At 43.4% G+C, this 27,797-nt stretch overlaps 1 protein-coding gene across 3 annotated transcripts; it reads left to right on the forward strand.

Moving 5' to 3' along the window:
- Window positions 1-56: 56 nt before the first annotated feature.
- PRR11 (proline rich 11) lies at window positions 57-27,797 on the forward strand. Of its 3 annotated transcripts, XM_058676085.1 has the most exons (12): window positions 57-185; window positions 11,046-11,193; window positions 11,770-11,843; window positions 13,554-13,671; window positions 16,723-16,867; window positions 17,106-17,228; window positions 21,778-22,053; window positions 23,190-23,288; window positions 24,326-24,438; window positions 25,509-25,568; window positions 25,658-25,754; window positions 27,622-27,797. In XM_058676085.1, the coding sequence occupies exons 4-12, from the start codon at window positions 13,559-13,561 to the stop codon at window positions 27,703-27,705; spliced, it is 1,110 nt and encodes a 369-aa protein (XP_058532068.1). In that variant the 5' UTR covers window positions 57-185; window positions 11,046-11,193; window positions 11,770-11,843; window positions 13,554-13,558; the 3' UTR covers window positions 27,706-27,797. The 3 variants fall into 3 exon arrangements, with proteins under 3 accessions (XP_058532068.1, XP_058532067.1, XP_004591253.2); XM_058676084.1 differs by lacking the exon at window positions 11,770-11,843; XM_004591196.2 differs by lacking the exons at window positions 11,046-11,193; window positions 11,770-11,843 and having other exon boundaries at window positions 82-185.

Consider the following 27,797-nt stretch of genomic DNA (forward strand, 5'->3'; position numbering starts at 1 on the left):
GAGCGTCCCGTGTCTCCCGCCAATCGCAAGCCCGGCCCCGGCCCTCCGCGACCGGCAGCGCCAATCCTGGGGAGACCGGCTCTGCCATTGGTCCCTCCGTGACAAGGCTTTAATTTTGAATCTTTCTCAGGGCTTGAGACCGGCCGAGGGCCCGGACTGCGGCTCGTCCCCGGGCTCTTAGACTAGTAAGTGCTGGGGCGATTCGTTGTTATTTGCGTTTACCGGGCCGGCTTCTCGTGTTCTTAGGGCGTTAAAGGAGGTGAGGACTTGAATCCGGACTCCGAGGAGAGGCGGAGGCGGTGGTTCTGGATGGGCGGTTCGGGGCTGGGGAAGAAATGCTCGGCTTGGCTGCATCCCAGCCCTACTGCTTTTTAACATCCCACAACCTATGTTCTGGAGCAGAGCTTCTCACTTCCTTTTGCACTTTAAAAAAAAAAAAAAAAAAAAAAAAAAAAAAAAAACAGCCTTGCTGCCCAAAAGGAATCTATAGACTAAAGGTGTCGCTATCACCTGATCTCTTGTTACGAATGCAACTTCTCTGGCTCCTCCCAGTAATGTCTTATCCGTTATACTAAGGAGAACCCCTCCACCCCCAGCGGTGATTCTTAGGTTAAAAATTAATAACACACTGTTATTGACTGCATGTAGTACTGTGTTCCTTCATGTAATCTTTTAAAAAGAAAAAGCTTTATTTATTTTTATTGGAAATTCAGATTTACAAAGAGACAGAAAGATCTTCTATCCGCTGGTTAACTCCCCAGATGGCCACAATGGCCAGAGCCGATCCAAGCTTCTTCCAGGTCTCCCACGTGGGTGCAGGGTCTGAAGGCTTTGGCCTTTCTCTACTGTTTTCCCAGGCTATATACAGGGAGCTGGATGGAAAGTGGGACCGCCGGGACTTCAACCGGCACCCATATGAGATCCTAGGGCTTACAACGGGAGGATTTAGCCATAAAGCTGCTGCGTTGATTCCTCCTTCATATAGTCTTAAGAGCCTTTGCCATTCTGAGGGTCGATTTTTAAAGTGTGCCTAGTTTATGATGCGCCTTTATACTGTGGTACAAGGGACTCTGTAGACACTTGTCATCTCTTGTGATAGACAAGGCAGGAACTCAGGCACAAGAAATAAAACTGAATGTAAGTCGATGGGGCTCTGAGTGTGTTTCAGAAGAGTCAGTTGGCCCGATGGTAGAAACTGCTTGACGGAAGACCTCCATACGAATGTTTTTTAGGAGAAAGATAATGAAGTAAACTGTTCTTCCCTTCCGTTATTGCCACACCTTGGTAGTGCCCCTGTTCAAAGTGTGTTCACATCAGGGTGTGGTTTTAACAGAAGCAGCCTGCCAAACATGCACATGCACACACACACACACACACACACAAATTTTAATTTCTACTCTGTTATTTATTTATTTATTTAAAGATTTATTTTATTTTTATTACAAAGTCAGATATACTGAGAGGAGGAGAGACAGAAAGGAAGTGGAGCTGCCGGGACTAGAACCAGCGGCCATATGGGATCAAGGCGAGGACCTTAGCCACTAGGCCACGCTGCCGAGCCCTACTCTGTTATTTATTGAATGTTCTATTGGAAAGTAGTTGGGGCCTATCCTTTAATCATATAAAGATATGATATGATTTGACAAACTAAAACGTTGACCAGGAGATATCTCAGAATTAATTTTATCAATGCATATTCCTTAACTAAAAAAGAAAACTTTTGCTGGCTAACTCTTAGAGAATGATTTTTTTCATTCATTTACTGAATGAAACATTATTTAGTGGCTGCTGGATTCTAGCTGCTGAAGAAACAAAAGTGAATAAAACATATTCTGTTCTTAGTCAGAAAGTTTCAGGTCAGAAGGATGACACACATGAAGACAACCATCATAAGGGGCACTGCAAGTTAAGCTGCCACCTATGACACTAATATCCCATATGACCATGCGTTCAAGTCCCAACTACTCCACTTCCAAGTCAACCCTACTAACGCAGCCAGGAAAGCAGCAGATGATTTGAGTATTGGGGGCTGTGCCTCTGTTATGGGAGACCCAGATAGCATCCCAGGCTCCTGGCTTTGGTCTGGACCAGCCCAGGCGCTTGGGGAAATTGGAAATGAACCAGTGGTTGGAAGAATCTTTTTCTCTGGCACTCTGCCTTTCCAAAAGTTGAAAGAGGGCCCAGCGGCGTGGTCTAGTGGCTAAAATCCTCGCCTTGAATGTGCCAGGATCCCTTATGGACACCGGTTCTAATCCCGGTAGATCCACTTCCCATCCAGCTCCCTGCTGTGGCCTGGGAAAACAGTCGAGGACAGCCCAAGGCCTTGGGACTCTGCACCAGTGTGGGAGACCTGGAAGAAGTTCCTGGCTCCTGGCTTCAGATCGGCATGGCTCCTGGCTTCAGATCTGCATAGCATCGGCCCGTTGCGCTCACTTGGGGAGTGAATCATCAGATGGAAGATCTTCCTCTCTGTCTCTCCTCTCTGTATATCTGACTTTCCAATAAAAATAAATAAATCTTCAAAAAAAAAAAGTTGAAAGAATCTTTTGATGTGCTGGCATAGCATGTTGAACCACCTGCAACACTAACATCCTCTGTGGAAGAATCTCCCTCTCTCTGACTCTGACTTTGTTTTTTAAGATTTATTTATTAAATATTGATTTATTTTCCTTGAGAGCTTGTTTTAAGTATAGTTTTATTAACAGCAGTAGCTGAGGCGCCCAGGGCCACCCCTGTAACACCACCTCAGTCTTTTTTGTTTGTTTGTTTGTTTTAAAGATTTATTTTATTTTCATTACAAAGTCAGATATACTGAGAGGAGGAGAGATAGAGAGGAAGTGGAGCTGCCGGGATTAGAACCAGCGGCCACATGGGATCGAGGCAAGGACCTCAGCCACTAGGCCACGCTGCCAAGCCCAGCACCACCTCAGTCTTGCACCTGCCCATCTTCTGCAGCGGGATTGTAGAAGTCATTGAGAGATCCTGGTGTTTGATATACTGAAAGGTTTATAGCACTGTAGATAATATCTGCTGCTTAGTACATTGAAGTGCAAATTACTCATCTCTAGAAGTGATAAGGCTGCAGAGGGCCTTGTAGCAGTGTGTGAAAAGGCATGCTGAGTGCTCAGTGCAATAGCTGGATTGGCTAATCTTCCTTCTGCACATGATATGGGCGCTGGTTTGAGTCTCGCTGCTCCACTTCCCATCCAGCTCCATGCTTGTGGCATGAGAAAGCGATGGAGGATGGTAGGTTCAGAGCCTTGGGCTCATGTATCCATGTGAGAGACCCAGAAGAAGCTCTTGGCTCCTGGCTTTGCATCGGCTTTGGGGCCACTTAAGGAGTGAACCAGTGGAGAGATGATCTCTGGCTCTCATCTCTATAGATCTGCCTTTCCAATAACAATAAATAAGTCTAGAGAGAAAGAGAGAGAAAGGCATGCTGAGGGATCTGGGTTTTATTTGCTGGATAAGGAAACCTTCCAATACTCTTTTTTTCTTTTTATTATAAAGTCAGATATATATAGAGAGAGGAGGAGAGACAGAGAGGAAGATCTTTCGTCTACTGGTTCACTCCCTAAGTGGCCACAATGGCCAGAGCTGCGCTGATCTGAGCCAGGAGCCTCTTCCGGGTCTCCCACTCGGGTGCAGGATCCCAAGGCTTTGGGCCGTCCTCAACTGCTTTCCCAGGCCACAAGCAGGGAGCTGGATGGGAAGTGGAGCTGCTGGGATTAGAACCGGCGCCCATAAGGGATCCCAGCACTTTCAAGGCGAGGACTTTAGCCACTGGGCTACCGTGCTGGGCCCCTTCCAATACTTTTCCATAATAATTTTTGAAGTCTTTTCAAAGAAATCTAATAAAAAGAAAGGAAGGGTATTTTTCAATAAAATTTTGAAAAACGTCTTGAGGAATCACCAAAGAATGAACGTCTAACTACAGTGTTATCAATTGGAATCCCACGAAACCTAGGAAAAGGAATTGAGATGTTTTATTATTTCTTGGAAAGAGGAAAAGTATAACTGTCAAAAGTTCACAGAGGGAATAGCTTTGTGGAATACTGGGTAAAGCTGCTGCTTGTGAGGTCAGCATCCCATATCTGCTCCAATTTGTATACCGGCTGCCCCAATTATGATCCAACTCCCTGCTACTATGCCTGAGAAAAGCAGCAGAAGATAAAGTACCTGGGCCTCTGCCACCCATATGGGGAGACCCTGATGAAGCTCCCGGCTACTTGCTTCTGCCTGGCCCAGCACTGGCAGTTTGGGCCATCCACGCAGTGAAATATTGGATGGAACATTTCTGTTTCTCCCTGTCTGTCTATAACTCTGATTTTCAAATATATAAGTCTTTAAAAGTTTACAGAACAGCTCATTCAGTTGGTCAGTTAATCAAATAACAGGACAGGGTACCTAATGTTTTTAATACGGTGATGACAATAGAATAAATTTTAGTTTATTGAGTCCTGTGATATTCTGATCTATTTGATGTGGAAATTTGTTTTCCTTTTTGGAAGAGTTGATTCTTTTTGAATGGAACACCAATATAAGAAGTATTTCACACTGCTTTTCTACCCTGACAGACTTGATGCTCAAGGAGACTTTGAAAAGTTCATGGAAAACGCATTTTAAAGGGCCCGGTGGCTAAATCCTCACCTGGCAAGTACCAGGATCTCATATATGTGCCAGTTCATGTTTCAGCTTCTCCACTTGCCTTCCAGTTCCCTGCTTGTGGCCTGGGAAAGCGGTTGAGAAAAGCCTTAGACCCCTGCATCCACATGGGAGACCCGGAGTAGCTCCTGGCTTCAAATCAGCTGAGCTCCGGCCATTGCAGCCACGTGGAGAGTGAATCAGCAGACATAGTATCTTTCTGACTCTCCCTCTTTCCGTAAATCCTATCTGCCATTCAAATAAAAATAAATAAATCTTTTTTTTTTAAAGATTTTTTTTTTTAAAGATTTATTCATTTTATTACAGCCAGATATATACAGAGGAGAGACAGAGAGGAAGATCTTCCGTCCGATGATTCACTCCCCAAGTGAGCCGCAACGGGCCGATGCGCGCCGATCCGAAGCCGGGAACCTGGAACCTCTTCCAGGTCTCCCACGCGGGTGCAGTGTCCCAATGCATTGGGCCGTCCTCAACTGCTTTCCCAGGCCACAAGCAGGGAGCTGGATGGGAAGTGGAGCTGCCGGGATTAGAACTGGTGCCCATATGGGATCCCGGGGCTTTCAAGGCGAGGACTTTAGCCGCTAGGCCACGCCGCCGGGCCCTTAAAGATTTATTTTTATTACAAAGTCAGATATACAGAGAGGAGGAGAGACAGAGAGGAAGATCTTCTCTCCGATGATTCACTCCCCAAGTGAGCCGCAACCGGCCGGTGCGCGCCAATCCGAAGCCAGGAACCAGGAACCAGGAACCTCTTCCAGGTCTCCCACGCGGGTGTAGGGTCCCAATGCATCGGGCCGTCCTCGACTGCTTTCCCAGGCCACAAGCAGGGAGCTAGATGGGAAGTGGAGCTGCTGGGATTAGAACCGGCACCCATATGGGATCCCGGGGTGTTCAAGGCGAGGACTTTAGCTGCTAGGCCATGCCGCCAGGCCCTAAATCTTAAAAAAAAAAAAAACAAAAAAAGGAGGTCCCATCGCAACAGCGTAGCGGTTAAGGTCCATGCCTTGAACGCGCCGGTTCTAATTCCAAAAGCTCCACTTCCCATCCAGCTCCCTGCCTGTTGCCCTGGGAAAGCAGTACAGATGGCCCAAGACTTTGGGACCCTGCACCCATGTGGGAGACCCAGAGAAGATTCCTGGCTTCAGATCAGCATAGCACCGACCGTTGCGGCGACTTGGAGAGTGAGTCATTGAACAAAAGATCTTTCTCTCAGTCTCTCCTCCTCTCTGTATATCTGATTTTGTAATAAAAATACATAAATCTTTAAAGAAAAAAAAAGAACCGGCGCCCATATGGGATCCCGGGTGTGCAAGGCGAATACCTTAACCACTAAGCTATCGCGCAGGGCCCTGATGTTTACATTGTTGATCAGGATGGGAAGGATTGAGGTTTAGAGAAAAGTGTGTGATCATTGTTTCTAAATTTTCTTTCTTCTTCCTGTACCTAGGGGAAGGGAGTAGATAAGGAAGAAACCATACCCAACCTCCCAACCACCCCAGTTGGGTACAGGGGTGAGGAATAGGTACCACATATCAACCAAGGGTCCTAATGTGGTGCACACTCCAAGGGTTCTGCCCAAGTGGTTTCAGTAGTTCTGAAATGCTGTTGATCTCCCCCTCCAATGTCCATTAGCTGATACAGTCGACCTTGGAGTCTCCATTCGCTCAGATTTTTGCTGTTTTTGTTTGGTTGGGGTAGTTGTCTAATTTGCTCTGTTCTTCCTCTGCTATGGTACCAGATGTCCTCTGCAGGCTCCAATGGGCTGCCATAATCTCCATGTGCATCAGGACCTGCCATCAACTGCTCTGTCTTTTCCACTGAGGATGAGTTTTCACAGGAGGGCGCCGCTGGACCCCTGCCCCCTGGGCTCATGGACCCAGCACCTGCTGCACATGCAGACCCACAGATTTGGGCCAGGCAACCTGGGCCCTGAAAAAGCGGGTTTTTATAGAGAGGAGAGATAGGAGAGAGGAGGTCTTTATCTGCTGGTATCTGTGGGCACCATAGTAAGTAAAATGATTAAGGACTTGGCCATTTTGAGGGGAGGAGCCCCCAGGGGGCAGTAACTTCAGGTCCTTTTTCTTGGGCTAACTAACTTCTCTGGAGAGGAATCTCATTTGTGTCCATCAGGTGAGATGCCAGGGTAGTGGCTTGAAGCACCCAATCTATTAGCTTGCATTCTGGATGCTGAGCTAAGGAAAGGGACTGAAAGCCTCACATTTCCCTTCAGAGCATCCTTCATCATCTGAATGGTGGCACACATAGGACCAGCCTGTATCTGCTACCCAAGGATTCAGTGTGTCTAGGATTCAGTTTCTCCAGAGATTAAGCCTGTCTCCTAGAGAGGACATGAAAGCAATTCAGCTGCCTGGCTGCAAGAGCTGCAGGACAGAATCCCAAGGATGAGCCAACCTCCAAATATTTCAGCCAGTCCCATTGTAGCACTAACCCATCTTCGAAGGCATGAGGCGCCTTCAGGCTCCTAACCTTGCAGAGTCTGGGAGTTGGCTTGCTTGCTTCCTCTTGGCTTGCCTACCCCGACAGTTAAATCTTGGCTTTCTTATGTTCTGCCAAGTCAGTTACTGACCCTCAACTGCTTTTCAGTTTCCATAATTTAGTTGGCATCTATCATCTACTACAACTTCCACTCCCATCTTTTGCCCTATAGGTTTATGCCTTTTTTATTCCTTTACTGCTTTTTTTACGATGTTTTAAAAAGGAGTGGTGCACAAGGGTGCTAATAAATGTTTAATAAATGTGCATGCATACATTTATTACAAGTTTGTTGATATAGTGATAATAACAAATCATGATCAATGATGATAAAATATTCAGTTCTCTGTGCATTCCACAAAACCAGTTGAGTCTCACAGAATGCTATGGTTGGGGTGCATACACTATGGTTGTGATTTCCGAACAAATGTAGTTCTGATATGAATGTGAATCAATATTTTTGTTTTTCTGAAATAAGACAAATGAAACATAAAAATTTACGTTGGTAACATGAGGAACTTCTTTAGTGAATCTCAGAATAGTTTTCAAAGGCTGAAGTAATATTTTTCTTAATTTCTGCGAGTCTAGGCACAGTATGACTGTAGACAAGACAATTTATTATTAAAATTTATTTATTTGAAAAGCAGAGTTTACAGAGGAGGTGGGGAAGGGAAGAGAGAGAGTGAATGATCTTCCTTCTGCTGGGTCCTTCTCCAAATGGCCACAGTGGCCAGAACTAAGCCAATCCATAGATAAGAGCCAGGAGCCTCTTCTGCTGCTTTCCCAGGGGCATTACCAAGAAACTTTATCAGAAGTGGAGTGGCCAGTCCTGAAACCAGTGCTCATATGGGATGCTGGCATTGCAGGCAGTGACTATACCACAATGCCAGCCCAAAATAGTTTTAAGTTAAAGATGCATTATTAGTAATTTCTTCATCACATCTTTAAGAGGTATCTTCTTTTCCTTCTCTCCCTCCTCCTCTTCCTCTTCCTTTTCCACTGCTTCTTTTTCTTTTTAAATTGCTATGGCCAGGTGTTGTGGAGCAACACACTTGCTGCTACTAGGGATCCTGCAGTTTGGGTCTCAGCAGCTCCACTTCTACTAAGTAGCTCTACCTACTAATGCATCCTGGGAGGCAATAGATGATGGCCCTAACAATTAGCCTACTGCCACCTGCTGACTTCAGACTGGTCCAGCCCTGGCTAATGCAGACATCCAGAGAGTGAACCAGAGGAAGAAAAGTCTCTATCTGTTCTTGTCCCAAATGCCGTAAGATCTGGAACTCTGCTAGGCCTGGACCAGACTGAAACTTGGAACTGGAAACTCAATCCTGTACTCTTGTGTGGATGGCTGGCAGGAGCCCAGTTTTTTGTTTTGTCTTGTTTTAATTAAAAACGCAGATTACATTTACAGAGAGGAGAGATAAAGATCTTCTAACTACTGGTTCACTCCCCACATGCTACAACATCCAGAGCTGAGACGATCCAAAGACAGGCCCAGCTTCTGGGTCTCCCATGCAGAGCACAGTTACTTTCAAGGGATCACCAGTGGCCTCCCAAGGTCTGCATTATCAGGAAACTGGCGTTAGGTGTCAAAACTTGGTAGTGAATGTAGGTACTCCGGTATGGGACGAGGATGTCTTAACCAGTGTCCTAATCTGTAGGCCAAATGCCCACTCCTAGCACCATCTTAATAGGAATAAGGACCACTGCAGTAGGCTTTTGCAGTGGGAAGACAAAAAATGGGCTCCATTCCTCTCCAGATCCTCTGTGTGTGGGTGCAGTTAAGTGAATATTTATAGCCAAGGTACAGAGTGGTGAATGAAAAGCCATAGAGTCCAGGGGAATTCTGGCAAAACAGATCCAACAGGATTTGTTGCTGAAGATGGGTCAGAGTGTTCAGACATCACCTGGGAGGTAGTGGAGGCTAGGTACCAAAGTTTGGAATAAACTTAACAGAGCTCTTGGCTAAAGCTGATTTTTTTTTTTAAGATTTATTTTTATTGGGAAATCAGATATACAGAGATGAGGAGAGACAGGGAGGAGGATCCTTCGTCCTATGATTCATTCCCCATATGACCGCAACAGCTGGAGCTGTGCCAATTCGAAGCCAGGAGCCTGGAGCCTCTTCCAGGTCTCCCACGTGGGTGCAGGGTCCCAAGGCTTTGAGCCATCTTCGACTGCTTTCCCAGGCCACATGCAGGGAGCTGGAAGTGAAGCAGAGCTGCTGGGGACCAGAACTGGCACCTATATGAGATCCCAGAGCATGAAGGTGAGGACTTTAGCTGCTCCAGGTGCAAGCTAAAGCTGAATTTTATGAGTGCACAGATGCTCATGGAAAAGCTTCAGGAACCTGACGAAGATGTGGCCCAGTAGAGAATCTTTGCAGAACCATTTCACCAAGTTTAATCAGTGGGCCCAGCTGCAGCTTGTTGTATTTTGAGAGGCAGAGAGGCCGAGAAGCTGTATTCTCCCAATGCCCACCGAGCCAGGTCTGGGGTTGACTGAAGCAGAAGCAGGGAGCGGAATCTGCAGCAGAGGAATCAGGATCCAGCCAGGCACTCAGATATGGGATGTGGATGTCTCAGGTAAAAACTCAGAGTCTTCACTGCTCTGTTTGTATAGTTTCAGTATGGGTAAATAAGGAAAATGGAAGAGAGAAGGCTGGCTCTCTGGGTCAGTTGGGTCCCTAACAAAACGACATTAAATAGGAAAGAAGGGTCCAGAGTGATAGCCTAGTGGCTAAAGTCCTTGCCTCACACACACCAGGATCCCATATGAGTGCCGGTTCTAATCCCGGCAGCCCCATGTTCTATCCAGCTCCCTGCTTGTGGCCTGGGAAAGCAGTCCAGGACAGCCCAAAGCCCTGGGACCCTGTACCCGCGTGGGAGATCCGGAAGAGGATTCAGGCTCCTGGCTTCAGATCAGCTCAGCTCCGGCTGATGAGATCACGTGAGGAGTGAATCAGTGGACAGAGGATCTTCCTCTCTGTCTCTCCTCCTCTTTGTATATCTGACTGTCCAATAAAAATAAATCTTAAAAAAATAAGAAAAGGGGCCCGGCGGCGTGGCCTAGCAGCTAAAGTCCTCGCCTTGAAAGCCCCAGGATCCCATATGGGCGCCGGTTCTAATCCCGGCAGCTCCACTTCCCATCCAGCTCCCTGCTTGTGGCCTGGGAAAGCAGTTGAGGACGGCCCAAAGCTTTGGGACACTGCACTCGTGTGGGAGACCCGGAAGAGGTTCCTGGTTCCCAGCTTTGGATCGCCGCATACCGGCCCGTTGCGGCTCACTTGGGGAGTGAATCATCGGACGGAAGATCTTCCTCTCTGTCTCTCCTCCTCTGTGTATATCTGGCTGTAATAAAATGAATAAATCTTTAAAAAAAAAAATAAGGAAAGAGAAAGAAAAAAGATAACCAGGGACAGATGGAAGACAAGGAAGGAAAGGTTGCCATGGCAATATTTGATTCTTGGGAACCCAATAATGGACTCTGGTCTTTTTTTTTTTTTTTTTAATTTGTTTTTCTCCTAAATATTTTTAATCCCTAGCAGGTTTTTTTTGTGTTACTTTAAACATAGTAATGAACCTATCCTTTAGACATTTCTTGTATCTAATAATCCCTTCCTTCATTGTTTCAGCAGGAACAAAAATAATATAATAAACATGAAGTCAGCTATTTGTTAGTTTGTCTGCCAGATCTCGAAGAACAACTCAGAAAAGCCCTCTGTTAACTTTGCACAGGAGAAGGACTCTGACAAGATGCTACCTAGAAGTTTCACTTGTGCATGGGCTGTTGCTGCAGGCACCACCAGCACCCTTTGCCAGCAGGGGTGCCCTTTGCAAGCCCAGGGCTAACTCTTGGAACCCAACCACTTGATTTTTTTACAGCCTGCAGCAAGGTGTGGGGAGGTTCCTCCGCCAGTGGGTTCTGAGAGCTGAGTGAGTGCAGAGCTGCATACCAAGTGCGGGAAGGTCACAGCAGGAGCAGAAGTGGAATGAATACGGATTTTAACGGCTGATTTGTTCCTATTCAAATGTAAGTTTGCATGGAAAATAGGGCCAGGTCTGAGACCATTTTCAGTCCTGCTGCCAAAGAACAAATCTTTGTTTTTCTGGGAGCAACAGCAAAAACTGGCACCGTCCTCCTGGAGCCTCAGAGCAAACTAGCTCTGAATCCAGAGTCAGGCATAAACACACTAGAAAATGTTTTTAAGAGCTTTGGGGATGGGGCGGGCATGCATTTCAGTGTGTTATATAGCCTCCTGGACGCTAGCATCTGGAGTCCCTCCTGCCCGGCTAGCGATCCTGTTCCTGCTATTGCACACCCTGGGGGGTCAGCTCAAATCTGTGGGTCTCTGCCAAGCCTGAGGGAGGCCCAGATGGGGTTTCAGGCACCTGACTTCGCGCCAGCCCATCCCTAAGTACTGAGGGCATATGGCGAGTAAAGCAGCAAATGGGAGATGTCTATTTGTCTGTCTCTGTCTCTCTTTCTCTCTCTCCCTTTTAAATAGATACAAATTCTAAATGCTTAAAAACAAATGTTTTTAAGCTCACAGCTGAAGATTTGGGATGATGGTTATTTTACTATGTATTATAAATTCTGTTGCACCAGAGTATAGCAGATACGATGCCGTCTTCGAAGACATGAAGATCTGGACTTTTCGTTTTATGCACTATATTGGACAGGTCAGATAATCTCTCTAGCCCTCAGTTTATTGTTGTGTAAAATGGATGTAAGAGGGCCCAGCACGATAGTGTAGTAGTGGTTCAGGTCCTCTCCTTGAACGCCCGGGATCCCATATGGGCACCGGTTCTAATCCCAGCAGCCCTGCTTCCCATCCAGCTCCCTGCTTGTGGCCTGGGAAAGCAGTTGAGGACAGCCCAAGACTTTGGGACCCTGCACCCATGTGGGAGACCTGGAGGATGTTCCAGGCTTCAGATTGGCTCAGCTCCGGCTATTGCAGTCACTTGGGGAGTGAACCATCCGATGGAAAGTCTTCCTCTCTGTCTCTCCTCTCTGTATATCCACCTTTCCAATAAATAAATCGTTAAAAAAATGGATGTAAGAATCCTCCTTGTTGGATACCTTGCACGGTGGTAGAGAACATTGGAGAAAATGTAAGAGAAGCTGCCTAACAGTACAGGGGCTTTCAATAAGTGGCGGATGCTTTCTCCTTGCAATTCCTACCAATCCCAGCTGTTGTGAAGGATGCTCAGTAACTGCTACTGGTAAAGAAATTTACATTCTGCAGCTGGTGTTCTGTAGCACATTAACACTGAAATGCCTGTATCCCATATAGATGCTGATTTGGGTCCTAACTACTCCACTTCCTATTAAGCTCTCTGCTAGGGGCTTAGGAAAAGCAACAGAAGATGGCCCAAGAGCCTGGGTCCCTGCACTCGTGAAAATACCTGAACAAAGCTCCTGCCTCCAGGCTCCTGTCCAGCCCAGCTTGGGTAGTTACTGCCATCTGAGGGGTGAACCAGTGCATGGAAGATCTCTCTCTCTCTGTTTCTCCCTCTCTATGTAATTCTGCCTTCCAAAATAAATAAATATTTTTAAAAAGAAAAAATAGATATGCATAATCCTTTTAATAATAACCCAGTTATAGTCATTTTTTTAAATTGTAAAAATATTTTAATTGGCACAAAGTAATGTAAATAATTATAGAACATCTGGCATTTCAACACATGTACACATGTGAATTGCCATTTTCTGCCATAAAGGAAAATTTGACCTAATGAAGAAAAGCATAACAAGGAAAATGAACTTGGGCAAAGCCAAACTCTTTCCCGAGATAGTTTAAATCGGGGTTTGATTTTTCTCCATTTCAAGGGACCTCAAAGGCGGTGGTTACAAAAATGTGTTCACTCTAAGATAATTCACTTATATAAATACTTCAGATTTGTACATTTCTATGTTTGCATTATTCTTTAAAAACATTTTTTTTGATGTTGTTTACATCATTGAGAAAGATGTATACCCATGTGGATCACTGATTAGGAAGGGGAGGGCAAAGGCATGGGAGAACGTGAGTAGACAATTGCTTCCAAAATTTTTTTTAAAGAACTATTTATTTTACTGGACAGTCAGATTTACAGAGAAGGACAGACAGAAAGATCCGCAAGAGCTGGAGCTGAGCTAATCCAAAGCCAGGAGCCTCCTCCAGGTCTCCCACGTGGGTGCAGGGTCCCAAGGCTTTGGGCCGTCCTCAACTGCTTTCCCAGGCCACAAGCAGGGAGCTGGATGGGAAGTGAAGCTGCCGGGATTAGAACCGGCGCCCACATGGGATCCTGGCGTGTTCAAGGCGAAGACTTTAACCACTAGGCTATGGTGCGGGGCCTGAGTTTGTATTATTCTTAAGGAAAAAAAAAGTAAGAAAAATTTTTCTGCAGAAATCATGCCCAGGCTCAAACAACGAAGAAAGCTGAAAACCAAGAAATCCCTCAAGAAAAAAGAAGGTTCTCTCTTCCAGTTCAAACTGCCTCCTTCTCCACTGCCCTCCCCTGCAAGGTAAGGCATCCTGTTGCACAGGGAAAATACCAGATCTGATCTGTTTAGGATAGAAATACCAGATTTAGCAAATTGAAATATAGAGGGCTCAACTAAATTTGAACTTCAGATGAAGGATGAATAATTTTTTGTATTAATGTGTTATGCAACATTTGGAATCTATTAAAATTATTCATTCTTTAGCTAGACATCCTGCATTTTATGTAGCAACCATAGTTTCCAAGTCAAATGAAGTGAAAATCCCAAGACCTTGACCTTGAATTTAAATGCGAGCAACCATTTTCTACTTTCTCAATGAATTTAACTCTAGAAATTAATTTTAAAAAGGACATGAGACTAGAATTTAAATTTTAGTTTTGATAAAATTTGAACATGTATTCTCTGACTCACAACTTAAATGTGCTATTGAAAGAGACTCTTGAGTTCTAGAAATGCTGGAGTGCTGGTTTTTACAATAACTTGTACTTTATAGACTTTTTTGTTGTTGTTATAGAACCTTTCACAAAATACTTTCTGGGGTAGGCAATGATGTGGAAGATCATGATGCCAGTTAGGATGCTGGCATCCCATATCAGAGCAACAGTTCAGGCCCTGCCTACTCCACTTCCCACATAGCTCTCTGCTAGTGTGCCTGGGAAGCAAATTTACACAAAGAAGGAAAGACAGAGAAAGATCTTCCATCCACCGATTCACTCCCCAAAATGGCTGCAACAGCCAGAGCTAAGTCAATCTGAAGCCAGGAGTTTCTTCTGGGTCTCCCATGTGGGTTCAGGGTCCCAAGGCTTTGTGCCATCCTTCATGCTCTCCCCGGCCATCAGTAGGAAGTTAGATCAGAAGTGGAACAGCCAGTACATGAACTGGTACCCATATGGGATGCCAGCACTTACAGGTTGGAGATTAGTCAGTTAAGCCATTGCATCAGCCTCAGTTCCTGGCTTCTTTTTTTTTTTTTTTTAAAGATTTATTTATTTTTATTGCAAAGTCAGATATACAGAGAGAAGGAGAAACAGAGAGAAAGATCTTCCGTCCAATGATTCACTCCCCAAGTGACCACAACAGCCGGTACTACACCTGTTCCAGGAGCTCTTCCAGGTCTCCCACGCGGATACAGGGTCCCAAGGCTTTGGGCTGTCCTCAACTGCTTTCCCAGGCCACAAGCAGGGAGCAGGATGGGAAGAGGAGCTGCCGGGATTAGAACCAACGACCATATGGGATCCCGGGCGTCCAAGGCAAGGACTTTAGCCGCTAGTCCATAGTGCTGGGCCCTAGTTTCTGGCTTCTTATTTCTAAGTTTTGGCCTGGTCCAGCCTTGGATATTGCAGGCATCTTGGTATAAATCTAGAAATTGTATATTTCTCTCTTATCTTCTCCCTTCCTTTCTTTTCCTCCCCATCCCTAGTTGCTATAGTTTTAAATAAGAAAACATAAAAAAAAAAAAAAAGGAACTTTCCAATCTCTTGGCTTGGACCACTAGAACACTTTTTGTATCTTGTAGAATGAGTGTTGCCCAATTATAGAATGGAAAATAAACCCAATTAAAATCATTAAACACAGTTTTTGTGATTTTGTCTATGGATGCAATCCATTCATTTTATTTACTTTTATTTACATTATTACATTATTTACATTTTATCCATGTTTGTACGTGTGTATGTGTTTCTTCCTTCATAAAACTATAGGATATAATTTAAGTTATCCCAGAAGGTATTTTTTGGTTTTTGTCTTTTTTTGTTTTTATCGTTACGATTAAATTGTTTATTTAAAAGGTAGCAAATATTAGAGACAGAGAGAGAGAGAGATTTTCCATTCACTAGTTCACTGCTTAGGTGGCTGCAAGGAGCCAGTACCTTCATCTGCGTCGTGGGTGCCCAGGAGCATTACCAGGGAGCTAGATTAGAAGTGGAATAGCCAGGACACTAACTTGCACCCACATGGGATACTGACATTGCACCATGCAATAGGGCAGGATTTTTAACTCTGTTTTTTGTTTCTAAATCCCTCATGCCTGCAATATGGTTAGGAACTTTTTAAAAGGTTTATTTATGGGCCCAGTGCAATAGCCTAGCAGCTAAAGTCCTCACTTTGCACACCACGATCGCATATGGGTAGTGGTTCTAATCCTGGCAGCCCTGCTTCCCAGCCAGCTCCCTGCTTGTGGCCTGAGAAAGCAGTCGAGGACGGCCCAAAACTTTGAGACTCTGCACCCTTGCGGCAGACCTGGAAGAAGCTCCTGGCTCCTAGCTTAGTCAGCACAGCTCCAGCCTTTGTGGCCACTTGGGGAGTGAGTCAATGGACGGAAGATCTTTCTCTCTGTATATCTGACTTTCCAATTAAAATAATTATTTAAAAAAGGTTAATCCATTCATTTATTTGAAAAAGAGAGGGAGAAACAGAAACAGTAATTTTCTGTCCTCTGATTCACTCCCGATATGCCTGCAAAAGCAAGGAGTGAGGAACTCCATATGGTCTCCGACATGAATAGCAGAAACCCAAGTACTTGGGCCATCATCTGCTACCTCCCATGTGCATTAGAAACTCAGGGCTGACACCGTGTCATAATGGGTAAAGCTGCTGCCTGCAGTGCCAGGATCCCATATGGGCACCACTTTGAGTCCCAGCTGTCCGGCTTCGGCCCAGCTCCAGCCAGTTGGAGACTACACCAGTGGATGGAAGAAATCTCTGTGTATTTCACCCTCTTTTTCAAATAAGTAATAAATATTAAAAAAAAAAAAAAAAAGGAAGTAGAAGGAGCGAGAGGGGGAAGGGAAGGAAGGGAGAAGAGCAGGAAGTGCGGAGTAGCTGGAACTCTGATAAGGAATGTGGGTGCCCCATACCCTGGCTTAACCCTCTGTGACACAGTAGCCATGTAATCATAGGTACTCGATATCTGTTCTATAAATGAAAGCTTGAATTCTCACATCTAATGAAGATTTTGCCTTAGGGATCCTCTTCTACAGAGTCAAACTCTGAACTCTCTTGCTTAATGGAGCTGTTAGTCTGACTTAGGCTTTTTTTTTTAATTTATTTTGTTTAATTTTGCTTTTCCTGCAGAACGGTTATTTCTTCAACAGATATCCCCCATAGCAGAAACTGGCTAACATCCTCGTGGAACTTCAAATTTCCCAAAGATGTAATAAAACTTTGGACAAATAGAGTGTGGTCTCTGTACAGCTGGTGCCAGAACTGCGTAACCCCGGTATGGGTTTTCACATGACTGTTCTCAGCTGTGTGGCTTTTCTATGCATTTGATGTTTGATGTTTGTATCTGTACGTTCATACATTCATGTCAGATCAACACTCTAGCTAAGTGCCAATAAGATGAATTGAAGGGGTCATGTCTGTCTTTGCTTGCATAAAACACACATTAAGCCACTTTCTGGTTCCTTTTTTTTCTTGTGTCTGTCATATTGCTCATATTTATTTGTGAATTTCAGAGTTTAGAAGTATTGAAAGATATCATCTTTCCATCCCGAATCTGCCACCGAGAACTTCACAGTCTGAAACAGCAGTTTCGCGCTTTGGAAAATGAATTGTGCAAGCTTCAGGAAGTGCTGAAGGTTAGTATAGTCACAAAACAATACAGAATCAGGTAAGAAGTTGCAGTAGAGAAAATGCTCTGGTCCTAAGATCTGTGCACTCCTTCAACATCAGGTACATGAGCTTTTCTCTCTTTGTTAGGAGTAACCAAGGCTAGAAGGAAGTGGCTGTGGGGTGGAGGGTGGAAGTGAGATGAACACGTGTGATGACCCAAGGGGACAGTTGACCTCGGTTTTTCCTTGATGTAGGTCAGTTTTTTCCAGATTGATCATTGGTATCAAATAGCTCAGTTAATCGTATGTCAGTCAGAAAGGAAAAAAACAAAACAAATTTGAAGGGCCCACTTCTGATCTTGTCATGGATAAGAGAGGAGGTCATCAAGTGATATGCACAAGGGTAGTCTCAGGAGAAACCTGAAACTTCCGAAGATGGGGAAGCTTTTTTTTTTTAAGATACCCTTATTTTTATTAGAAAGTCAGATTTACAAAGAGAAGGAGAGAAAGAGATAAAGATATTCCATGCACTAGTTCACTCCCCAAGTGGCTCCAGCCCCAGTGGCCGCTTGGAGCTGAGCCGATCTGAAGCCAAAAGCCTGGAGCCTCTTCCAGGTCTCCCATGCGGGCACAGGGTCCCAAGGCTTTGGGCCATCTTCAACTGCTTTCCCAGTCCACAAGCAGGGAGCTGGATGGGAAATGGGACCTCTGGGATTAGAACCAGCGCCAATATGGGATCCTGGTGCATTCAAGGCCACCAAAATTTGGTTAAATAAAATGGAAGGTTTTTCTCTCCCACATGAAGATCTGGGAAGAAAGCACTCTAGAACTGTCATAGGGATTTCATAGATCCAAGATAGTTGTTGAGCTCAGATCATGGATTCATTATACACAGTAGAAAGAAGGGAGCAAAGTGCTTCCATTCCCTTTAAAAGGATTTTCCTACAGTCACACATAAGACTTGTATCTCATTTGGCCAAAACATAGCTGTAGAATAATACATAGTCGCAAGGAAACTTGGGGAGTATAGTTCTTCATCTGAATTACAGCATGTCAAACTAAAACTCAGGTTCCTATTACTAACAAGGACAACAATAATGTGTATTGGTAGACATATATGATAATCTGTCACATATACAAAACATATATTGGAAGACAACCACACACATAAATTCAAGATAAACTTCCATGGGTGGGGTTGGTGTTGTGGCAGTGAGTTAACTCCCTGCTTGTAACAGATGTTCCTCGAGTCCCAGCTGCTCAGCTTCCAGTTCAGCTTCCTGCTGTCTGCCTAGGAAGGCAGTGATGATTGCCCAAGTTCTTGGGCCCCTGCTCATCACAGGGATGATCAGGACGGAACTGCTAGTTCCTGGTTTCAGCCTGGCCAAGACCAAGCTGTTGTAGCCATTCTGGAAGTGAACCAGTGGAAGGATGATACTCATTCTCTCTCTCTTTCTCTGTCTCTCTCCTTGATATTTCTTTCTAATGAATTAATTAATTTTTAAAAAGCAGTCACTAACATTTTAGGTTATCAGACTGATGAAACAAAAACAAAAAACCAGGGCAAGTGTAATGTCTCACTGGATAATACTCCACTTCCAAGTGCCAGGATCCCATATAGGGATTATTATCTGGTTGCTCTGCTTCCCATCCAGCTCCCTGCTTGTGGCCTGGGAAAGCAATCAAGGACCCTGTACCTGCGTGGGAGACCAAGAAGAAGCTCTTAGCTCCTGGCTTCAAAATGGCTTAACTCTCGCCATTGTGGCTATTTAAGGAGTAAATCAGTTGCTGGAAGATCTCTTTCTCTCTTTGTCTCTGTAAATCTGCCTCTCCAATTAAAACAAATAAATCTTAAAAGGAAAAAGAAAGCAAGCAAACAGGACTCAGAGGGTGCTTTCAGCATAAAACAAAACAGAACAAAAAACCAAAACAGTTTGGAGAAATTCATATTCTCCTACATTGTTGTGAAGAGAATAAATTAATAAAAATCTCTTAGTTATGTTAGGTAATATCTGTCAAAATCTTAATATTTATATTCATTATACCCTCTAAGAAGGGTAGATGAGAAAACAGAAAATCATCTCTATACACAGGAAATTGCTCATATGGTTTGCCTTGGTGATAATCTGAGACTGGGGTAAGAAGGGACTTGCATAATCACAGTATATCATTTTGTATCTTCTGAATTGTGTGCACTGTGCCTTAACAAATATAAAAATAACAAGAGCAAGCATTTGACATAGCAGTGAAGATGGTGATTAAGACTTCTGCATCTTACATCACAGCATGTGACTCCAGCTTCCTGCTAATGTGGACTGTGGGAAGCAGTCGTGATGTCTTAATGAGGAGCTGTATCCCTGCCACCCCTGGAAAGATGGAAGACCCGGTTGACCCTGCCCAGTCTTAGTTTTTGCAGGCACTTGACTGAACCAGAGGATGAATCAGTCTCTTCCTCTCCCACTGAAATAAATACATTTAAAAGAAAATAACAATGAAATTAATTCCTAAAACAGAAAATTAACTGTCCAGTTGATATTTTGGTTCTAGAAATAAATTCATTGTTATTTTGAATTTCTGTATTGGTGTAGCTTTCTTTCAGCATTTTGCTGCCTGTGACTTTACAGTGGTTCAACTAGACTTTAACATATTTGAAAAGTATAGAATCATTTTGCACTTGTGCGTATAATAAATTTGTAAACCTTCCCTTTACTCCCTCATCTCTGACATACAAACTCTTGCTGGCTTTTTGTTTTTTTAAGATTTTAAAAATTTATTTGAAAGGCAGAATTACCAAGAAACAAATGGGGAGAGACAGAAAGTGAGTAAAAGAGAGCGATTGTCCACGTGCTCATTCATTTCCCAAATGACCACAGGAGCCAGGGCTAGGCCACAGCAAAGCCAGGATCCCAGAACTCCTTCCAGGTTTCCACATGAGTAGCAGGTCTCCAAGCACTTGGGCCATCCTCTGCTGTTTTCCAAGGCCTTAACAGAGAGCTGTGTCAGATGTACAGCAGCCAGGACTCAATCAGGCATTCATAATGGATGCCAACATTGTAGGTAGTGGGTTAACCCACTATGCCACAAGCCAGCCCACAAATTGTATCTTTCATGAATTTTCTACTATTTCAGTGTTTTTAAAATTTAACCCCAAATCACGCATCCAAATGTGTTGAAGAGGATGATAAGACTAAAGAATGAAACTTATTGTATTCTCTAAAAACATTTTTAAAAGGCTATATCAGTTAATTTTTTAAAAAGATTTATGTGTTTTTGTTGGAAAGTCAGATTTACAGAGAGGAAGAAAGATGGGAGAGGATCTTTCGTCCACTGATTCACTCCCAAAGTGGCTGCAACGGCTGGAGCGGAGTCAGTTCAAAACCAGGGGATTCTTCCAGGTCTCCCACGCAGTTACAAGGTCCAAAGGCTTTGGGCTGTCCTGGACTGCTTTCCCAGGCCACAAGCAGGAAGCTGGACTGGCATCCATATGGAATCCCAGTGTGCTCAAGGCAAGGACTTTAGCCACTAGATTACTGTGCAGGACCCTCAATCGTTTCTCTACACAAGTGACAGAAGCACAATGGAACTGATTGGTGTATGCCTATTTAACCAGTAAGTCTGGAGAACAACTGGATCCAAAGGTGCAAATGATATTGTCAGGTCCTGGCTCTGCCCTGTTGTCTTGGTCCTTTATTCATTTGTGTCAGCTCTGCCCTTCTGGTAGCCACGTGGCTGCTGGCAGTCTTGGATTATTATTCTCATAGTGGAAAAGCCTCAGCAGGGAGCAGTTTGTCCTGGATTTTGTGCCTAGTCCTTCACTAAGGGTCCCAAGCCAACATATGGGCTGAGGGAGGGCAGAGATGTTCTCCATACGTGGACTCTGCATTTCCCAAGCCCCAAGTCACCTAGCTCTTGGTTATGCACTGCTACTGAGAGACACTGCTTATAGACTCTGTGTTCTTTCTGTTAGGTAATTTCTGCAACAGTGGTTATAATTGCCTTACTAATCCCCGTGCCTGCTTAAATACAAGACTACATGTAAAATCTAGACATGCTTTTTGCATATTTATTCCTAAAATTGTTCCCCTGCTAAGCCTCAGTTCATCCCAGAAGTCAAGGCTAGATATCTCAAAGCCTCTAACTGTTCATGTTAATGGCACATTTCATCACTCTTATGGAGATGTGTTTTTCTTTTGAGTATATTTAGGCCTGTGTAAAGTCTCACCAGAATGAGTTCCCTGATATAACAATGGACAGGGCTTGAAAATACACTCTGCACCTGGCACATAAACTCACACAAAACAAATGCATATATATAAATAAGGTGGTTTCACAAATTAGTGGGAAATGAAATAAAAAAGATAATTGGAATTTTCCATAAACATTTTGAAGTTCCCGTGCATAGCAATGATTGAATAAAATGTAGAAAGTTGTGATCACTACATGAGGAAATATGATGAAACATGCGGTATACTGAGGGAACATTCAATATATGGGGGGGATCTAATGTTGATAACACTCAAAACAAAGATTCAAATTAACCTGTTATTCATTTGTGCAATGTATCGTTTTCTTCCAGACCATCTCAAGAAATTGTTCATGTTCAAGCTGTAGTCAAACGTGTCCCACACATGGTAAACTCATAAAAGTGCCTGTGCCTGCTCCACCCACCGCTGGAGAATGCCAAGCTCTACTTTCTACCACACTCCCACAGCCAGCCAGTCTTCTTCCACTGCCACCACCACCGCCCCCTCCGCCCCCACCACCGCCCCCTCCCCCTCCTCCCCTCCCGCCCCCTTCAGCACCCCTTGTACCTTTGGTGTTCAGAAAATCTGATCGCACTAAAGCACTTCAGGTAGGAAACAATCTAGTATTGGTGTGTTTTGTTTGCTCAGTGGGTACTTACATAGGAATCAAGCCAATTAGTCTTTCAGGGATGGATCAAGGACTTGACCAGGAAACATTGCATTGTGTTCTGATGCCATAGCTTGATTGTGTTAAAACGTCAGTACTGAATGGAATTAGATATTGGGTTTACACTTGATCTTAGCCAAAAGGCCGAGAAGTGATGAGATATTGGGTTTAGAAATAATGAAAATGATTCCCCTCCTCTGCATCGCTCTGCCTTTCAAACCATTAAAATAAATATATAAGTAAATATGTAAATATATGAAAAGATAAATTTTAAAGGTGGGAGGCATTAGGTGTTCAGTAAGGCGCAGGTTCACATCCCAACTGAAGCTTCCAACTAATACACAGTTTGGTAGGCAGCCTAGGATGGCTCAGGTATTTGGGTCCCTGCTGCCCATGTAGGAAATCCATAGTGAGTTTCAGGTTCCTGGCTTTGCTTGGCCTAGCCATGGCTGTTGCTGGCACTTAGGGACGAAACCAGCAGAAGGAAGAGCTCTGTGTTTCTGTCTTTCTGTTTCTCTTTCTCTGTTTTTTAAGTAAGTTTTTTTTTAATTGGAGAGGCAGATTTACAGAAAGAAAGAGAGACAGAGAGAAAGATGTTCCATCTGCTGGTTCATTCCTTAAGTGGCCACAACAGCCAGAGTTGAACTGATTCCAAGCCAAGAGCCCAGAGCCTCTTCTAGGTCTCCCACATGGGTGCAGGGTCCCAAGGCTTTGGGCTGTCCTCAACTGCTTTTCCAGGCCACAGGCAGGGAGCCAGATGGGAAGCAGGTCAGCTGGGAGTAGAATCGGTGACCATATGGGATCCCGGAGCATTCAAGGAGAGGATTTTAACCGCTATGCTATCGCACCGGGCCCCTGACATTTTTTTAAAGCCTTACAGTCTGATAAGTATTTTTTAGTGGGCTTCATATCCATGGGTACTGAAACAAGATCATTCTTGATTTTGTTAAGTTTCTAGCATAAATTAGAGTTAAAGCTTAACTCTGAGTCTTTAAAAACTAGACTTATATTTTTATTTCACCAGATATGAAATTTTAACACCACAATTTTAATTCTCACCTCTCCATGCATTTTAAGGCCGGGCCTTTGCAAAAAGATAGACCCATGCAGATCACAGTTAAAGATCTACTCAATGTGAAATTAAAGAAGACACCAAGCGTCAGTGAAAGGACAAAGGCAAGTTGTCATTGACTAAATATGTATTCTTTCTGCTTTGAATTTTATTACAATCTGTGTTCTTTTTATTTGAATTCCCTTCATGGAAAATAAGCCAGCATTGTGGCATAGTGAGTTAAACCACTGCTTGCATAGCAGCTTCCCACATCAGAATGCTAGTTTGCGTCCTGGCTGCTCTGCCTTTGATAGTTTCTTGCTAACATACTTGAGAAGACAGTGATGGTGACCCAAGTACTTAGACCCCTGCCACCCACGTGGGAGACTAAGATGGAGTTCCTGGCTTCTGGCTTCAACCTGGCCTACTCTTGGCTGTTGTGGCCATATGGGGAGTGAAGCAGTAAATGGGGATACTCTTTCTGTCTCCTTCTCTCTGTCAACTCAGAATTTCAAATAAAAAAAATACATCTGTCTTTTTTTAAAGGATTTATTTATTTTTATTGGAAAGGCAAATTTATAGAAAAAAGGGGAGACTGAGAGAAAGATCTTCCATCTACTGGTTCACTCCCCAAGTGATCGCAAAGGCTGGAGCTGAGCTGATCTGAAGCCAAAAGCCAGGATCCTGCGCCATGTTTCCCATGTGGGTGCAGGGTCCCAAGCATTTGGATTGGGACATGAACTGGCACCCATATGGGATCACGGCACTTGCAAGGGGAAGATTAGCTAATTGAGGCATCACACCAGGCCCAAAGAAATATATCTTTAAGGAAAAACAAAACAAAACATAACAAAACAAACAAACAAAAAAACAAGCTTATTTCTATGTGTAGAAGTCATACCAAATTCAGCACTGATATTTGATTTTAGTAAAACTTTATCTCCTCAGTTAAAATAGGCATATCCCAAAATGATTCAGTTAGTGTTTTCTACCAACAGTTAGTCTGAAGAGGTATACTTTGAAACTCTGGAAGAAAAATTGATTAAAGAAGAGGATCTATCTTATGCTTGTTTGGCATTAGTTTTTTACTGTTTCAACGTGTTCATATTTTAAGCTTGTATTTTAAAATGTGTTTTTAATCATCTCTCATTCATGATTAAAGCTTGAACCATCACCAAAGTCACGGAACCCGCCAGTTACTGTCTCAGACCTGCAGCGCGTTACCCTGAAACCTAACTCCAAAGTGTTATCGTCTCGAGTTACTAATGTCTTAATGTAAGCAAGTACATGGTGATATGTTTGATTGTTACTTACATAATGTTTTGGCTCACTCTAACTTTAAAAAATCCTTGTTGAAAAAAAAAAATCCTTGTTGAAAAAGTAAAATTGAAACCTACAGAAAATCTTAAAAGAAAAACTGAAAACCGTCTCTGTCATCCTACCAGTGGAGATAGCCACTATTGCATCTATACTTTTTCTGGCATATATACTTATGTCTCCATTCCAAGAAGGCAATTGTTATAATAAAGACATAATGTATTTGGGAAGAAAAAGAAATGCTTTCAAGAATTTTTAAAATGGCCTGATTTCAAAAATAAAATGTGAAAATGAGTATATCTTGGATCCCAGGAAACAGGGATGTTTGTGTGTGTGCATGCAACAGTCTATTATATGCACATAGTTTATTCCACTTCGTATGTTATAATTTCCTCCCATATTAAAAATTAGCTTAAAGCATTGCTTTATTTCTTTAATATGTGCAGTTAAGTATATGAAAATTTCATAAATAAGACTGCCTTGAGAAACTTTTTTTCTAGGATGGATTCTTTTTTTTTTTTAAAGATTTATTTATTTTGATTGCAAAGTCAGATATACAGAGAGGAGGAGAGACAGAGAGGAAGATCTTCCGTCTGATGATTCACTCCCCAAGTGAGCCGCAACGGCCGGTGCGCACCGATCAGATGCCAGGAACCTGGAATCTCTTCCAGGTCTCCCATGCGGGTGCAGGGTCCCAAAGCATTGGGCTGTCCTCGACTGCTTTCCCAGGCCACAAGCAGGGAGCTAGATGGGAAGTGAAGCTGCCGGGATTAGAACCGGCGCCCATATGGGATCCCGGGGCGTTCAAAGCGAGGACTTTAGCCGCTAGGCCACGCCGCCGGGCCCAGGATGTATTCTTATGCATGTTATTTTTGAGTCAAGAAGTATCACTCATGAGAATGGTTCTATCATCTTATGCTCCCATTAGCACTTACTTTCAGGAAGTTATCAATGAAAATGACTGCTTTGCTTCAGGAATAAACTGCTTAAAATGGTAAATTCTAATTTTGATATCATTATTTTATCAGAACTCCTAGTAAGAGCCATCTGGATCTGCGGAAACTGCTTAGAAAAGTCAATGTAGACAGGTAACATATACCCTTGTGTTATGTTTTTCTAAGTCCACTTGAAAGGTTGGCATGAAACACAACCCTTAATGTTTCCATCACCTTTGCAGGAGCCCAGGTGGAACCCCTCTTACCAATAAAGAAAACATGGATACAGGAACTGGACTGACTCCAGTAGTGACCCGGGCTTTGAAGAAAAAGTTTCAGGTAAACATTTTTAGGGGGAAAAAATGGAAAATCACTTATTTAGACTTCTTAATGTTTAAATAATTCCTTATGTTTATAAAGCACTCTCATATTTAAGCTTCATAAGATTCCATCATATAGTTATGATTATCATCTCTGCACCCTATCCACAAAAATCTAATTTATTAATTTCTTTAGTATTTAGTAAGTTCTTCCTGTATACCAGGCATTGAGGTAGAGTGCTAGGAATATGTATAATAGTAAGCAAAAGCAAGACATATATCTACTGTCTTGGAACTTTCATTCTAGTGGACAAAATAAACACTAATCAGATAATCCCATATTTGCATGGTTTTATACTGCTATAAGTGCTGTGAAGGAAAGGAAGTAAGGAATCTTGGAGGAGAGCTTAATCTAGTCTGGATGACTCAGAAAGATTCCCTTAAGAAGTAAATGATGCCCAAGGTGAGAATTGCAGGATGAAAGGATGAATAGATGTAATTATGAGCCCACCAAGAATGTCAGGAACTCTCGGCAAGAATAACTCATGCAAGAGACCTGTGGTAGGAGGCTCTTGGTTTATCCAAAGGACTCTTAAGTCACCTATGTGGCTGTAACAGAGAGAGCCTGACAGTGGTGACAGATGGAGACAGAAATGTCGATGGAGTGAGCCCAAGCAGGCTTGATAGGAAAATATCTTGGCAGTTTTCTTCTTTGTCTTCTCCATGTATAACTCACACACCGAAATCCAGTAGATGAGCTGGCTCAGGTGTGTTTCTTCCAAACATGTTTGCCTTAGTCATCTATTTGATCACCCCTACCATCAGATCTGTGAGGAGTAGCCGTTTTCCTCCACCCTGCTGGAGTGTTGGGGCACAGAGCTTGTGGCCTCTTTGGCTTCAAACTCTGTTTTCCTTCTTCCTCTGGCAGCAGAAACATACCATGAACTGACACTTTTCCATCCTTTTATTTGTTCCTTAAGAATCAGTACCTTTTGAGGGACAGCTTGGTTTCCCTCTTGCCAGTCAATGTGGTCCTTCTGGGCACTGTCTGGCTCTCTTTGGAAGCACCTGTAGGAGTTTGCCTCCAAGCACATTCCTTAATGATACCACAGTTGTGAAAAGCAGGGGCAAAGGAAACAAGTTGTCACTAAACGGACTTAGCTCCTTCCTTTCTCTGTACTGTTCTGAAGTGTGTGTTATCCCTGCCCTATCCTGTAACTTGTTCTGTGATATGGAACCTGTGGAAACAGGTAAAAATATAATAAATAATAAACCCATGGATTTCACTGTAACAAACATTACAGACAAAACTACACCAAATGAATATTGTATTCCACAAAACCTACTTATTGGGAGGCTATCCTGCAAAAATTGTTAGACATAGAATGATTGTGCCCTCCCTGCTCTCGGGCTCCTTTTTCCCTCTAACTCTGAAGCAACTATGTCAGTTACGTTTTACATCAGGCATCAGGTAAAGAAATCTGACGATAGTGGCTTAATCAAATAGAGGCTTATTCTTGCCTAAATATTCCTTTGGGAAATAGGAAGTCCACAATGAATACAGCAGCCTTATATCACGATTGCTCTTTATCCTCATCGTGTGGGTTATCAGCCTCATGGTTCAGAATGGTCACACTTTTTGAAGACTCAAGTGCACATTCTAGCAAGAGGAGAAAGACAAAAAAAAAAAAAAGATCCATTAGAAGCTCTGTCAAAAAATGGGATTATGTCAGAGATTCTGGGAAAAAAATGGTTTTTAAAAACTGGATGTAACACTACCCTCTAAAAAATTTGCTTTGTGTGAATGAAGAAGGAGAGGTGTGTTGACAACAAGAACATACTTCACATTCTAACTGGAATTTTTAATTTGTTTTGTTTTCCCATAGCTAGCTCACCCTAAAAGCCCAACTCAAACTCTACAGCTTTCTCCAAGCAGCTTTGATGAACAAACTGAGGTCAACTCAACCTGACTCCATGTGATAATCCATAAGACTCTAAAGAGATTACCCAAATCCTTTTTCTTGTGGTAGGGTATATATAAATACACTCATATCATTCCATG

Source organism: Ochotona princeps, chromosome 17, assembly GCF_030435755.1.
Source record: "Ochotona princeps isolate mOchPri1 chromosome 17, mOchPri1.hap1, whole genome shotgun sequence".
In the NCBI taxonomy this organism is placed as follows: domain Eukaryota; kingdom Metazoa; phylum Chordata; class Mammalia; order Lagomorpha; family Ochotonidae; genus Ochotona; species Ochotona princeps.